The sequence below is a fragment of the Platalea leucorodia genome, assembly GCF_965183815.1.
Source record: "Platalea leucorodia genome assembly, chromosome: 6".
Taxonomy (NCBI): domain Eukaryota; kingdom Metazoa; phylum Chordata; class Aves; order Pelecaniformes; family Threskiornithidae; genus Platalea; species Platalea leucorodia.
Genome location: NC_138828.1, coordinates 47,080,833 through 47,095,915, shown reverse-complemented (window position 1 = coordinate 47,095,915; position 15,083 = coordinate 47,080,833). Strand labels below are relative to the sequence as shown.

At 36.8% G+C, this 15,083-nt stretch overlaps 1 protein-coding gene across 5 annotated transcripts in view; it reads left to right on the top strand.

Annotated features, from left to right (window-relative positions):
* Positions 1 to 12,509, top strand: part of ASB5 (ankyrin repeat and SOCS box containing 5) — a 41,471-nt gene extending 28,962 nt beyond the window's left edge. For 3 of the 5 annotated variants that reach the window (XM_082315625.1, XM_082315623.1, XM_082315624.1), the window contains 6 exons: positions 5,080 to 5,159; positions 6,278 to 6,385; positions 7,964 to 8,114; positions 8,250 to 8,384; positions 10,364 to 10,555; positions 11,971 to 12,509. In XM_082315625.1, coding sequence (XP_082171751.1) covers positions 5,080 to 5,159; positions 6,278 to 6,385; positions 7,964 to 8,114; positions 8,250 to 8,384; positions 10,364 to 10,555; positions 11,971 to 12,098 — 794 coding nt within the window. In that variant the 3' untranslated portion in view covers positions 12,099 to 12,509. Of the gene's footprint in view, positions 1 to 1,737; positions 1,806 to 5,079; positions 5,160 to 6,277; positions 6,386 to 7,963; positions 8,115 to 8,249; positions 8,385 to 10,363; positions 10,556 to 11,970 lie in introns of all 5 variants that reach the window. The other 2 variants (XM_082315627.1, XM_082315626.1) reach the window with 2 other exon arrangements.
* The last annotated feature ends 2,574 nt before the right edge of the window (positions 12,510 to 15,083 follow it).

Genomic DNA, 15,083 nt, shown 5'->3' with positions numbered 1-15,083 from the left:
CTCGAACTACATATTCTCTCTCAGACATATTTTAATAATCTCTAGCCTAAATTCTGATTCTTTTGGAGTTCTTCAGTGTTGACTGTTGGAATTTCATTTGTTAAAAAGAAGTGGCTTCTGTTTTGCTGGTCATATCTAATCATAGTAGTTAAGCACCACAGATACATTTCTTAACTTTTAAATGCTTGACTTAAGATTCTTTTCAATAGTTTTTAACATCAAATATCAATTAAGTAGTTGGCACACTTCTTTAACCTGCGAGGGCTTTAGACAAATGGGTAATTTGATAGCGCCACAGTAAAAATCTGTTAGAACTTAATTACATATACAAAATATCAGGCAGTTTTAACAACTGGAGTGAAGCGAGTCCATTGATCTTGGGACTATAATGTTAGAGAGTTTTTCTGCTACAGTTACTGATCCTGTCTGTTGCTTCAGTTGCCACAAACTGAAACACTCAGAATACATCTTAAGGAATAAAAGGTAACGGTGATGAGCTTAATACATAGCATTTGTTAGTTTTGCAAAAATAAATATTAGCTACAACACTTTCCAAATAGTCTGTGTTTCTCATCTCTCAATAACGAACTGTGGCAGGCTTCTATTTTTCAGTTCTTCTCTGATGATACTGCTTCTTCTGAGGACTGGGACTGCCCTTAGAGCAGTATTTTTCTAAAGTGCCGAGCCCTGACATAAATCTGCTGGTGAAGTCAGTGAGAAGACTTTTATTCATTTCGAGTCCTCCTTGTTTTGAAAATCCAACTGCTTAATGTACCTTTTATACTGTTGTGGGGTTGGTTTTTTTTTTTTGGTGGTGGTGGTGGTTTTGTTTTTTTTTTTTTTTTTTCTTGAAGACTACACAAATTTTAAAAATAAAAACAGAAGGATGGTATGACTGGACTTAATGACTTCTACAAAAATATTTTTCCTTAGTATTTTACTACTATAATCTTAACTGCAGGAATGACTTACACGTAATTGCAGGTAGATGTAAAGGAGTGAAGTCTGTAGGAAAACGTGAAGAAGTAACATTAATGACTTAGAAATAGATCGAAGTCAGAATTGCAAATCCCCATTTTGGGGGATTTTCGCTGCTGAGAGTAGTTATCAAAACCCCAATTTTAACAACCAAAGAATTGTTTAGAAGACAATTGACACAATAGTGACCTGCTAAAAGAAAAACAGTTCAGCGTACGGATCAAATAGCATTTGAAACATATTCAGAATATCTTTGCTTATTTCTTTTCTAAGTATATTATGAGTAAGTAGTAAAATAACATATGAACATTTGGCAGTGCTTCCTTTACAAATCTAGATACTAATACCAATTTTTGAGGATACTAAGCTGTGTGTCTCATTGCGTCATGTTAAAAAAGGAGGAGTTTGTCCTGCAGTTCTTAGTCAGCTCAAGGTTCTCCTGATTTCACTGTGAGTTTCTGTTGTGTTAAAATTCCAGTTTTTCTGTCTTAGAAGGCAAATGGACAGACACTGGCACTTTCAAAAGTTGTTATGTTAAAAAAAGAAGTGAGAAAAATAAACAAAAAGGGCCACAGTCCCTTTAGCATAAGAAAAGAAACTGGCAACTTGTATATGCTCATATCTTCAAAGCTGTGTTTACTGAAGGGTGAAAGTTCATATTACAGTGAGCTGCCGATCTCCTTCCAAACATAGCTGGAGTGTATTAAGAACAGGCCCAACCAGCAAGAACAGACTTTTTTATTATTTTTTATTTTCCAGATTGAAAGAAATGAGTAGGATTTATAATTGCAATTGGCTGGAGGTGCCATGGGGAGATGGAGATTTAGGTATTGTATGATACTTTGTAATTTTTTTTTTTTTTTAACTTCGCCTGTTAATACAGTGACTATATTTATTCTTTCTTGTTAGTGTTTACAAAGCAATGGAGGCTGCCCTTCCTGGTAAACTATACACCAGGGAACTTGGAACTAATGTGGCTTCTAAATATAGTTAGAGATACTTTGTATTCAGCATCTGTCAGAGATGGCATCGGTAGGGAATTAATGCATTAACAGTTTTGGAATAGACTGTTTGCTAATGCTGCTGTTACAGACAACAATGAATGAAAAAATGTTCTCGTTTGTATTCTTGTTAATGCTTTCTAAGTGAGAGACATAGCAAGTTTGTAGATTAGCAGAAGGCAGCAATCTAGACAAATAATTTAAGACACCTCTGATGTTTATTTGTGATACATATTTATTTTGAACATATTCTTGTCCCTGTGGTATTTAATGATGAATTACTATGTTTATCAATAAATCAGTTGGAATGTGAAAGTTTTTTTCCCAAACTTGGTTTGCACAAAATATTTCTGCAGCATTTTGCTTATAGATTTTATTTCTAATGAAGATGATACAAGCATTTTGTATTCAATGGATTTAGCAGAAACAGCTAGCTGCTGGATGTCTCTACACGAAGACAAGGGTATAAGGTGGGTCTAGGTGCAAAACAGAGCTCATGATGGGATCTGGCATCACTTGATTCTCAAATGCCACTGGAGTAATGACATTAACAGACATTCTTCTGAGCAATCCAAAAGGGAAGGAGGTGAAGGAAAGCAAGGTGGAAAACATGTTGCTTTCAGATCCCACCTGCATCTTTGTTCTGTTTAGAGTTATACACGGTTACAAAAATGTCCAAAGTATGTGTGTGCGTATTTAATGGGCATAAAAACTTCACGACACTTAGAATTTTATTAGATATTTTTCTATGTAATAGTTAAGTGTCTTTTTTTCCTGTTAATTTAGGAGTAGGATAAACTGTTGAGAGAGAAGTTCTCATCTGTAGAGACAGGGGGACAAAATTTCAAAAGTTGCCTCTAAATATAGCTTTTAATTATTTTTGAGGAATTCTTTGCAGCTGCTAGCAGGAGAACTTAATGGATCTAATTAATTTCAATTAGAACGACTCGAATGCTGGTTCAGATACCGCTACAGAAGAAGGAAAACATTGGTCAAAATTCTCATAGTGTTTGCACACATCCAACCTACAATAAGATAAATATATCTGGACTTATTGGGATGACAGAGAAAATACTGATGTTTTGTCAAAATCAGGTCACTTTAAGATTTCTGAGCTCAGTTTTTGTAGTGTAATACCCCTTAAAATCCCACTCACTTTGTGTATGGGGTTTTTTAGCCGTTATTCTGACTAGCAATAAGAATTGCAAAATATTGCATTTAATAAACCTAAAGTAAAAAGTCTAGGGAACGATGTATGTGCACGTACATACACATGCAGACACAGATGATGAGAGCTTAGTGCAGATAATTCTGAAAGAGTATTGGAAGCTGGATCTTGCCTATGGTCCATCTACTGCCACAGATGAAAGAGTACAAGGAGCTTTACAGATACTGGGTACTCTGACATAATAGAAATCTCCATGCATTTTTAAGATCAGGTTTACAAAGCTTTAATCTCCTATATTTTTTTAACTTCTGTGATCAGCTGTGTATAGTCTTATGATAAATACTCCAGTGTGCTTTTGTTTTGCTAAGTTTTTGATCTCAATAGCATCTAGTAGTGCCGAGTTCCGCAGTGTAGTTGTATGTTCTGTGAGAAGATACAGTCTTACATCTGAGTAAGTTTTAGTTTAATTCACTAACACCTCAAGGAAAATGGAGGTTTTATCTCAATTTCCATATTGCGCACTATTTCATATGTTTTTAACTATGCCCTGATTTCTCTTCAGGTTGAGCAGTCTTAATCTTTTTGGTCATTCTTCATGTGATTTGAGGGGGTTATTTATTGTAACCAAAAGTGGACTTTCTGAAACAGGCTAGTGGACAGAAGAGGACCAGTGGGAAACAGAAACAGGGTCTATTTCTAGTGAGTAGTTACCTTAGAGCTTAGACTGATGATTGCCTGTGATTGAGCCTTCTCATTTAAAATTCATTGCCTTGTCACTAAAATGCAGTCACTGGTTTTGCAGGCAGTCCTAATCCGTTGCAATGGACAAAGTCAAACACGTTTACACACTGGAGAGTCATCTGCCATTGTTACCAATCCATCATACTTAAGCTAATTCTCTCTACGTTTCTTCAGGGATTTGGGGGGGCTTAATATAACTCACCTGAGTGACTGCATTAATGTTTTCAGTTCCCTGATTTTCTTCTTACAGGAATAAATATCAGTAATTCATAATATATTTTGAAGATGGTTCTTCCTTGCACAATCTCTCAAAACTTAATTTGCAAAATTCATGCAATAAATTGGTATCAGGTGTGCTCGCAACCCTGTCTGGCTGGAAGGGACCTGTCAGTGGCCAGTCTTCTAGAGGAAAGGGCAAGTTCTTCATCAGGAGCCAGAGGATGACTCTGGGACCTGGGTTGGGAGTTAAGGGAGGGTATGTGTGTGAAGGCGAGGTTGTTGTTGGGTTTCTTTTTTTTTTTTTCCCTTTCTTTTTTGGGGGTGATAAATAAATGAAAATAAATGCCAAACCTTTACATTAAGCATATCTAACTATTTTTAGCCCTAATAGCCTATTAGAATGAGAACTTAGACCTAATATCGTATTTCTACTATAGCAATTTTTTTAGTGTGATTCTCACTGTATTTCTCTCCTTGCACTTGTGTAGTAGCTGCAGATTAATCTCATCCTACAAAAGGATTTCCATATTGATTTTCATATACATCAGCTTTTTCAGGACTTTTTCAGGGAGGTTTATGTGTGGTTTAAGTTCAAATATCAATTTATTGAAGTCTATACTAAATGCCAGCTGCAAAAATAAGTTATATTATTTTTTAAAAAATGAATATTGAAAAAATGTAAGTGGGAAATATGGCAATTGATGAATTTATTAAATCAGATTACTGAAATCAATATATCAATATTTTGTTCTCTGTACCACATAATCATTTATTAGAGATGTTTACAGTTAATAATAGAGCAGTTTTTATTGTCTAGAAACTGATCATTTGAAATACAGTCTCTAAAGAGCAAAAATGAATTTCATAGGACAGTTGACTTCATTCTGTGCATTATATTTTCTGCTTTGCTCTATGCATTCCAAAATCCTTCTGATTCATATGGTTTACTCAATAAATGTTGTTATTATATAGGTTCTTGGGCAGATCGCTCACCTCTGCATGAGGCAGCCAGTCAAGGACGTCTTCTTTCTCTAAAGACTTTATTGTCACAGGTGAAGGCTGTGTTCTTAAAATTGCTTTCATTTTTAATGTTACTTAATTTCTCAGCATAGATTATTAATGCAGATTTAGTATGCATTGCTTTGCTTTTTTCACTTGAATTTTTCAGAGCAATACACATTTAGGAATTTTTTATATGATAAGATGTAAGTTAATATGTAAAATATTTCCTCTGTATGTTTTAAAACTTCTCCCCCCCAAAAAAAAAATTACAAAAGCTGTCTCTAAATGTATATTAGTCTTCCCCTCTTGCATGGTAGAAGTCAATGGAGTTCCACTGCTTTAAGCCCTCGGGTGAATAGAGCTAGTCAGGAAGATACTTGTTGAGGGGAAGAATCACTGAAAGATTCTGGGTTTTGCATAGTTGTCATTTAAAAAAAAAAAAAAAAAATTGTTAATAGCGAAGGGAGTGACTGAAAACTGCTAAATTTTAATATTACAGTATTGTCATATTAGCTACTGCAATACTGAAAAATTATACTATAGAATACATTTGATGAAAGCCAATAGATGCAATTATTAGTTCTTAAGAATCGAACAACATCCACTGCAGAAAATTTCAAGGGCTTGATGATTTTATCAGTCCAAGAAGTGTTTTCCGTGCTAAAATTCATGGCTTTAAGATATTTCAGACATTAAGTCAGAGAATCATAGAATCACAGGACAGTTTAGACTCGATGCCTTGTTGAGTTTTAAAGATCACCAAGAGCGGAGATGCACCAACCTCTCTGGAGCCCTGTTCCAGGATTTCACTGTCCGCACAGTGAAATTTTTTTCCATGTAACTAATTGGAATTCACCATGTTCCAACTTGTGTCTGTTGCCTTTTGTCCTATCCCTGTGCATCTCAACAGTGTGTTTCCATCTTCTTTCTACCCTCTATATCCTATTCTTATTTCTGATTTTAAAAAAAAGAACTGACAACTTACTTTTATTGTTACATACATTGATTGATGAAAGATTCTTTTTATGCTCACTGAAGATTTATTTAGTGCAAGTAGAGTTTTAAGCCTATTTAGAGTATTGTAAACTATTCATTTGAACAGTAGTGTGGGGAAACGACTATTAACAGCTTTTGTATGATCTTTATATGTCATTCATGTCTTGTTTAGGGGTACAATGTAGACACACTAACAATTGACCAAGTAACTCCACTTCATGAAGCCTGCCTGGGAGATCATGTAGGATGTGCAAGAATCCTTCTTGAAGCAGGAGCAAATGTAAGGGGTTGGTTTTTTTATATGAAGTCCAGTGCTAACCTTGGTTTAATTGAGAAGGATATATTTCTTGATTTATTTTTTTTTTAATTGGCATTTCTCTATACTTACCCCATTGATTGCGTTGATCTCGTTTCATTACAGTAAGCTGCCATCTGAAAGCTAGCAAAGGAAAGTGATGGGTCAAAGAAACATCATTAGAGAGATGTTAGGTTAAAAGAAAAAAAGAACAACCAACCAAACCACATAATGATATGTGTAAGAGTAGATATCAAACAGAAGAACAGTAACAGAGGAAATAGATGGGAGCTGGGCAGACACTGAGACACAGTAATGAATTGGAGAGGATCTGCTGGCAGTATGTCACCAGCCTTATTTCTTCTCTGAATTTCATTATATTATTTCTCTTTTAAAATATGGAACGCATTCCTCTCCTTTACTGGTTTCCTCTTGCTTTGAGTGGCTTGCAGGAGACTCTTCTTTTAATCTCCAGAATGTCTTTTGTCTGCACCTCTGTGCTCTTAAGATTCTTTGGTCTGAGTACAAAAAAGCACTGGCTCTTTTCTGTACTCCTGACGCAGGCTGCCTATCTGTTATCCCAAAACAAAAATGGGACTTTACAGACCACTTTCACTATAATCTCTGCTGACATCAGAGTTTAAATGCATAGTTTTCCAAATCTCTGATCTTTGTGATGGAAATATTTATTATCCTTACAGTTCAGTTTTGAGAACCGTGTAGAATATGTCTATGTTATTACAGAAAAAGAAAAAAATACATAGAAGTTTCTAAAAACAATTCCTTTTCACTTGAGCTAGCACAAGGATTCTAAAGATACAAAACTATAGATACTATAGACAAAGCTATAAGAACAAATTTCACTTTCCTATCTGAATTTTTTTAGTACTTTTAATTGTTTTAGTGGGTTTGGGGGGTGCATGGAAGAGGATAGGCCAGAGTCCTGGAAGGAGCCCTCTCCTAATACCCATGCTCCTTCCTTCAGTATTATTAGCCCTCACAAATTTGCCTAGTTTCTTTCCTCATTCTCTTGCACTGGGAATATTCAGTTAACCAGTGAGGTGGCAAGGTTGGTATTACAACAGCGAAGCTGTGCTGTTAGCTTTGTCTCCATCCTGTGAAACATCACTCCAACCTGGAGATTAAAACCACAGAAGAAAATAGCAAATAATTCTCACTTTTTTACTATGGAGTTTGCATTCTTGACAGAGCTGCAAAGAGAAGGTCCCCATTATCACATTACTACACAAAGGTGTAGATTTTTTGTATCAACAAAACAAGCTAAGTGCAATGATTTTCGAAAATGCCCAGGTGTTAACGTGTGCTCTTTAGTATTCCAGATGTATTTTGGTTTATTCAACAGAGTTTAACAAGAATAGTAGTAAATTCATTTCAAGTGAGGGGTGTAGTGAGAGGAAGACAGTAGCACAGGGACTGATCAGTTAAGCTACGTTATTCTAACCAGTAAATTTTTTGGTATTTTAATGCAATTTCTAACTATATTCTGTTTAAAAATTTACCTTTCTTTCAATTCTGTTCTTAAATAGATTTTATATATCCTAGGTAAACGCTACAACTATTGATGGAGTGACACCTTTATTTAATGCATGTTCGAGAGGCAGTGCGGCATGTGCTGAGCTCCTGTTAGAGTATGGTGCCAAAGCTCAGTGGGAATCCTGTCTTCCGTCACCAACTCATGAAGCAGCCAGCAGAGGTAAGAAATTGCCTGCTGAACAAACACGGAGCAGTTGGCGAATGTCTCAATAATAGTGTTAAGTAATGTGTCCGGTTTTGCCTATGAGACAGCTTACTGAAGTCGAGCAAACTCTGTTGTGCTTTGTACTGACAGGTCACAGTGAATGTCTGGAGGTACTGATATCCTGGGGTATAGATGTTGACCAAGATCTTCCTCATTTAGGAACGCCTCTGTATGTAGCATGTGTTTCACAGCAGATCCATTGTATTCGAAAGCTTCTTTATGCAGGTATGTCATGATTTAAATAAAAATATTACTAGTTTGTAAAATAAGTGTACTGTACTCACCTTTGAGGTGAGCTGTGCTCAATCAATGAAACTAGAACCCTTCCTTGCAGGGCTCTACTTCTAAGTTTATTCTGTGATGCGTGTTTTCTTATAATAACTTACTACATCAAAAACAAAGGTAAAAAATCAGCTTTGAGAAAGGAATTTTATATAGTAATCATTGAGCTTTCAACAGAACTTTTTTAGCGATGTAGTCCCACCCTTTTTCATTCTTCAGCATGTTCTGATTGATCTTTTTACAAGGCATAGAGGCTGAGCTGCAGAGAGAAGAGGTAAGGTAAAAAAAGGCACTTGATCCTAAATTTCACATTATTTATTAAATCAACGAGAAAGAGATGTTGGAGGCTCACTCTGTTTCAGCACAAGTCCAGGGACACAATCGGCATAGCTAAAGGATCATTTGCTGTGTTTCAGGTAATGACATACAGGGCTTCTGTGTCCTGCAGCACAATGAATGAAAATGTGTATATGAATAATTACAGACTTGCCATCATTGTACTGAAATTGTTTTTCTAGTTAATTGCAGGTTATTTAGAACTTAAGCAAGCAGTTAAATTGTTTCTCGTTAAGTCAGTCTCCTTGTATGATTTACTATCCTGTGTCATGATTTTTATGTTTAAGAACCACAGAAGTATAATTAGCATATTTTGGGGTTCAAATACTACCATACATTAAAAACAATAACAGAAGGGCATATTCTACATTCGTTGGTGCCCTGAAGTAGAAAAGGGTATGTAAATTGAGAATATAAGTAACTGCTTATGTCAGTCTGACTTTTTTCATATTTTATGAGTTTATGAGAATCTATTAGAAGTTGAAAAGCAAATAGACAATGAAATAGGCAAGAGTGATACTGTGGAAGTATTCTCAAATTGTTAATACTGAGAACAGTGAGTTATTCAGACTTCAAATCTAAGTGCTAGCCCTGTGATATTATTAAATTATTTTACTCACATGGGAATTAAAAGGGCCAAAATTGTTGATTCAGGAAGAAAAGTTGGTACAAAAGCCAATTTTTGGTCTCACAAGATCAGTAAAGCTCTCTTAAGAAGTCTGGGGATTTCTTCTGCTAGAATAGTCTGGACAACTGTTGGGACAAACCCAGTTTCAGGGGAACTAACAGTTTGCCTATAAGGGAAATTCTTCCATACTAGCTTGTTTTGTTTAACTCTTGTATGCATAGTTTTTTCTTGAACATGAATGCATTATTGCAAATTAATTTAGTCCATCTTAATTTAAAATAAATTAGAAATTCCTTATTAACACTAAAGTGTAATAATTAGAATTCTGTGGACTGGGAGAATTAATGGTTTGGGGTTTTTTTCCCTATTAGCTTTCTTGACAGTGTACCGCACCTTAATTAAAATTAAGTCCTTTATAGAAAAATCCTTGATAAAGATTGGCCGCGATGAGAATTTATTTCAAACCCTTTGCCAGCTTCAACGTGTGAAAAACCATAAAGCATCCAAGTTAGATTCTTTCTTGGGTTGGTGTACTTACAAAAATATAATTACTAAACTTCAGTTTAGTGATTCTTTGTAAAGACTTAAATAAGGACAGTATGTTTTTATGTAGTGCAAATTTTCTTAAACATGCACAAAATGTGCTTTTTTATAATTAGGGCAACGATGGTGCTCACATGACCTAATCTGATTTTTCTTTTCCTTCTTTTTATAAAGTATTTTCCTTTAAAATCTAGTTGTGCTTACGTAATAAAACCTAGGATAAGTGTATGGCTTTAGAAAAAGACACTGATATGATTAGCTATAGCGCTATGCAATAAAATGAATAAAGTGGCTAAATTCACTGTGGCATGCTAGGACAGTGGAGGTTTTTTGTTTGTTTTCTAACATCATATTTACTCAGTGACAATTTTAATTAATCTCTTCTTACGTCTCTCTATGTGCATCTACCCACCAGGTGCCAATGTACAGAAAGGAAAGCATTTGGAAACTCCACTCCATGCTGCTGCCCAGCATTCTAGTACAGAGATCGTAAACTTGCTCCTTGAATTTGGGGCAGACATAAATGCCAAAAATACAGATTTCGAGAGGCCTGTTGATTTAGCTGCTCCAAGCAGTTTAGTGGAGAGACTGCTGCTCCTCCATGAAGGTGAGTTTTACATGTGTGTTTTTGCAACTATAATTTGTATTCTTAAAAAAAACCCACCACACCACCCCACCCCCCCCCAAAAAAACCCCAATAGCCCAAACAACCCATGTTAGAGAAGCTAACACTGTGCTTTATGAAATGAATATATTAACATTCAGGTATATTCCTTTCTAAATATAAAAATACCAGTAATCTTTAGTCTCAGGCCAGAGCCTGTTGACAAAGCAGCATCAGAATTTATACAAGCTGAAAAAGTACCATCTTATGTTTATTGGGTGTTTACACAATTAGACATTAAAGCTACATTTTTATTAGCTGTTACAGACCTTGTTAAAAAGAAACAGAATATTTCAATTTCAGATTAAAAATATATTTCATTTTGGCCAGCTGTCCTAATATTTTTAAAAATATATTTTAAGTGCATATAAAGCACTTTATTTTGATAGTAGGCAAAAAGTATAATAAGTTTCATTTTCTAAATTTTCTTTACTGAATTGTAAAATTGACAAATAGGAGTCAACACTTAAGACTCTCTTAAAACTCTTGAAGGTCTGTTGCCTTAGAGAGAGAGAATATCCCAAAGGGAACTGGATTTGTTCAGACTGACCTATGTACACTGTAAAAATAAGCCACAAGGCAAAGGTGGGAAATCAGCAGAGAAACTATTGCAATTAGCGTGGGCATCTCTTTAGAGGTGAACTGACAAGTAGCATCGATTAATGTCTTCCTCCAGAAAACATCTCTGTAGTCTGAATGCTGTTAAAAAAAACCCTCTAAAAACAGTTGGTTATCACAAATTGCCAAGGCTAGCAGGATTTTTGAAAGCCACGGCAGAGAGGTCAAAAAAAAAAAAAAGAATTGGCATGAAATGCATATGGTTTTATTGCCCAGGGAAGCAGAGCGATGTGCTCGTTTTGAGGGAGCGGGGGGGGGTGCAGAGGGACAAAGGCAGTATCATGAGCTCGTAAGACCACTAAACATGGTCCAGGATCTTGGGGTATTTTGCCTGCTTATTCTTGTGCAGTGATGCATTGGTAGTGGAGCTTGTAGTGCCGTAGCGTGTATTTTACATGTCCTATGAATAAAAAAAAACCCAACCTGCCGTTTTTAAAGTTGTTGACATCAGGTATTTTCTGGGAGCGCGTTTTTAATTTAAAAACACAAATTATTTGCTGATCTGACACTGATTTTTTTATTATTTCCCTGATTATTAATAAGGCTTCAGCAGCTCCAGTCTTTATCTTTGAGGACAGAAAGGCAATGAAGGAAAAGGAAGGAAAGAAAAGGACAAATTTGCAAAATGTGAACTATTTTTTTTTTTTTTTTTGAAATCCCATTATTGTGCAAGACTCTTGTAAAACAAAGTACTGGCTTTTATAGTTGTATAATTAAATTCCTTTCTTTTTTGTTTGCAGCCACACCATCTTCTCTTTGTCAGCTCTGCCGACTATGTATCCGAAATTACATAGGAAGAGCTAGACTGCATCTTGTCCCACAACTTCAGTTGCCAACAATACTGAAGAATTTCTTACAGTATAGATAACGTAGTAATTAACCTTTAGAAACTTGAATAACAATTACTTTTTCTTCTTTCTGTTTATTGTACGTTTTATCTAAAGAACTGCTGGGCGGAAAAAAAGCCTTTTGCATATTACTTAAAAAAATACATATATCTTTGACACCTGGTGTTGGTATATAATAATAATTGGGAGCCATTCAGCAACTGGTACCAAGGTGCTAATAAGGCTGAATTGAATAAGTGTGCTGATACTCTGTGAAATGATTGTATAGCTTTAGCTTAACACTTACTAAATAGCTTTAGTGCTGTTAATTTTAATTGTATTTATACTTTTAAAATCTGTTTGACACACCTGAACCACAAAGAGTTTCTTCATTATTATTTGTTAAGTTGGTCCATTTGGAGTCATTATTTTATGTGTTTTTAAATTTCTATTGTTTGTGTACCTAAAAATACTTGTGATAGGTGCACTATATACATTGATAAAAATAAAACAAATAATGTCATTTTTTCTTCTTTTCCTTTGTAGAGACAATTCATTAATGACAGTGAGAAACTTCCTTTATTCTTCCTCACTGCCTGTGCTGTGAATTGGAATTATGCTGCTGTGAACATAATCACAATTTTTTCAGCCATGCACAGTTTATGGATTCTCTGTTTATTAGTACAATTAGCAACTTTAAAAATTCCAGAGGCCTATTCCTCAACAGCCTTAATGTTGAGATACTTTTGAACTCCTCTTCTAAAACAGAATTATCTGGGCTCTTTCCTTATCTTTCATAACAATGGGCATATTAAATAATTACTTGCTTCAGAGAAAGGCATATATTATTCTATAACATCTGTGAGGTTTCTGAACGCGTATCATGGAGGTGTGGATACTGAATCTTCAACCTCAAGTTCAGAAGGTGGATGCAAGGCTCCAGAAATACATCAGTTCCCTGTATCAGGACAGGTATCACTCTGAAAAGGACATTATTTCTCTTGCTGTCTAGTTTGTAACAATTACCCAGCTCCAAAAATCATGTTGCAGAATCCCAGAATGCTCTAGCAGGCATTTCTGTGATCAGGTTGAAATTTTATTGTTCAGCTCTCTAGCCAGAGACGGAATGCTGACACCCCCAAGAGACAGTAGAAAACCCAAAAGATTTGCGCCTCGCTCATGCCCGTGCATGGTGATGATTGCCAGTCACGTCAAAAAAGGTGTTCTGGCTGCTTCATCAAAATACAGCGCTCCTTCTCTCAGTCTTCTCATTTGGTCTTCCTTTGAGAACAGATTACGTCCTCAGTGACCGATACTCAATTCCTGCAAACCAAAGCATGAGGCACCTGAAAATTTACCACTTGCCCGCGGTGATTCACCCTCTTCCATTCCTTCTCAGTGACTCCTTTCAGTATTTATGTTCCTACTGGAAAGATGCTAAGTGAGGAACTAACTATAGAGGAAGTTTTCACAAAGAAGAATGCTGACTCAGTTGCTAAATTATATCCACCTCATAAAAATGCCGCGCTCTGACACTTGCCCTTGTTAAAAGTAACCTTAGTTTGCTTCTGTTCACTCTAGTGAGGGCCTCTTCTGGAGTCCCCGTACAGGCAAGTCAGATGCAAGTAAGAGGAGCTGCTTAGGAGTCCGCAACGTACGTACTCTGCAATGGAGCAAGTTGGGTGGGTTTGGTTTTCATCCAGAAACTAGTAATTTGTGGGTTTATGTACAATAGCATTACCGTGTTACTTCAAGAAAGAAGGCAGTGCCAAGCCAGCTGTGGCACTGTTGAGCTTTTCTATGTAGAATGAGATCACGTAGACCCTCACCTTCAGGTGTGCACAGCGCTTTTCAAGTTTGACTCGGGAAAAGTGTGATTAAAAAAAAAGCGCTCTCGTGTTCTACACAATCAGATGAGTTTTCAGCCAGCGTGGCTATTCTGCAAAACACCTGTTCGAAACAAAACTAGATGATGATAGAAGTTTTGCTGGGGGTCACGTCAGAGTCCAAGCCGTCTCATCGCAAATAGGTGTGTTCATGCTCTCGTGGCATTTGCAATGTCTCTTCCCACCATTCCCACTGATCCTCGCCGTCATCCCAAGAGCAAGCAAGACCATCTTAGTTTACAGGTATTCGGTACTACTTTCTCCTTAATTCTATAGAATGGGAGACTCGCCAGAAGAGTAACCCAGAACTAGCTTACAGGAATATTATGACTTCAATCTTGGGCAATATGCGGCTCTCAACATAATCTTTAATCTTTTTGCTACCAGATAATTATATGAAAATAGAGTCACTTGGGCAAGCTGAGCCAAGTTGGATGGGCATCGCTTCTGTTACCATGTAACAGGAACAAACAAAATAGGGAATGGCTGTAGTTGCCCTGCCAGGACTGTGTACTGGAACAGGTCTCTGGCAGATCAGACCACGCTAATGCCACATACCAAAAATACATAGCAATGAAATACCTGACATTAGTGTTTGGTAAAATTCTTTCCAAAAAATGATCCCTTGTTTAGCCAGAAATGAAAGGAAACGGGCTTGTTATTGTTCTCTTTATGTGGGGGCCCCATTACTTACAGTGAGGCTCTGGTGGGTTTTATTCTCAGTATGAAATACATATAAAATAAATATTAAGAACAAGGACCTGAAACAAACATTGAACCGTGTCACAGCACTGTTAAAAGACTGCTACGGCACACCCAAGGTCAGAAGGAGCCTTCATACTGGCTGAAGTATCTCGTTATATGAATTATTATACCAGCATAAAAGTACCATGAGACGTTTTCAGGGTAAAAAAAAAAAAAATGTAGTGCAGTATCTCAGTTCTGCAAAGAAACCCAGCTGTGAAACGCTGCAGGCGGGCTGGCACCGCACTCGGGAGACAAACGGCACCGCAGGGGTGTCTGGGACGACGCAGGCCGTACGCGACTGCCGCCGGGGCCGGCCCCGGCCCCGCGCCGCCCGCCCACAGCCCCCGCCGGGCCGCGCCGCGGCGCCGATCGGCCCCGGCCCGAACGCGGGAG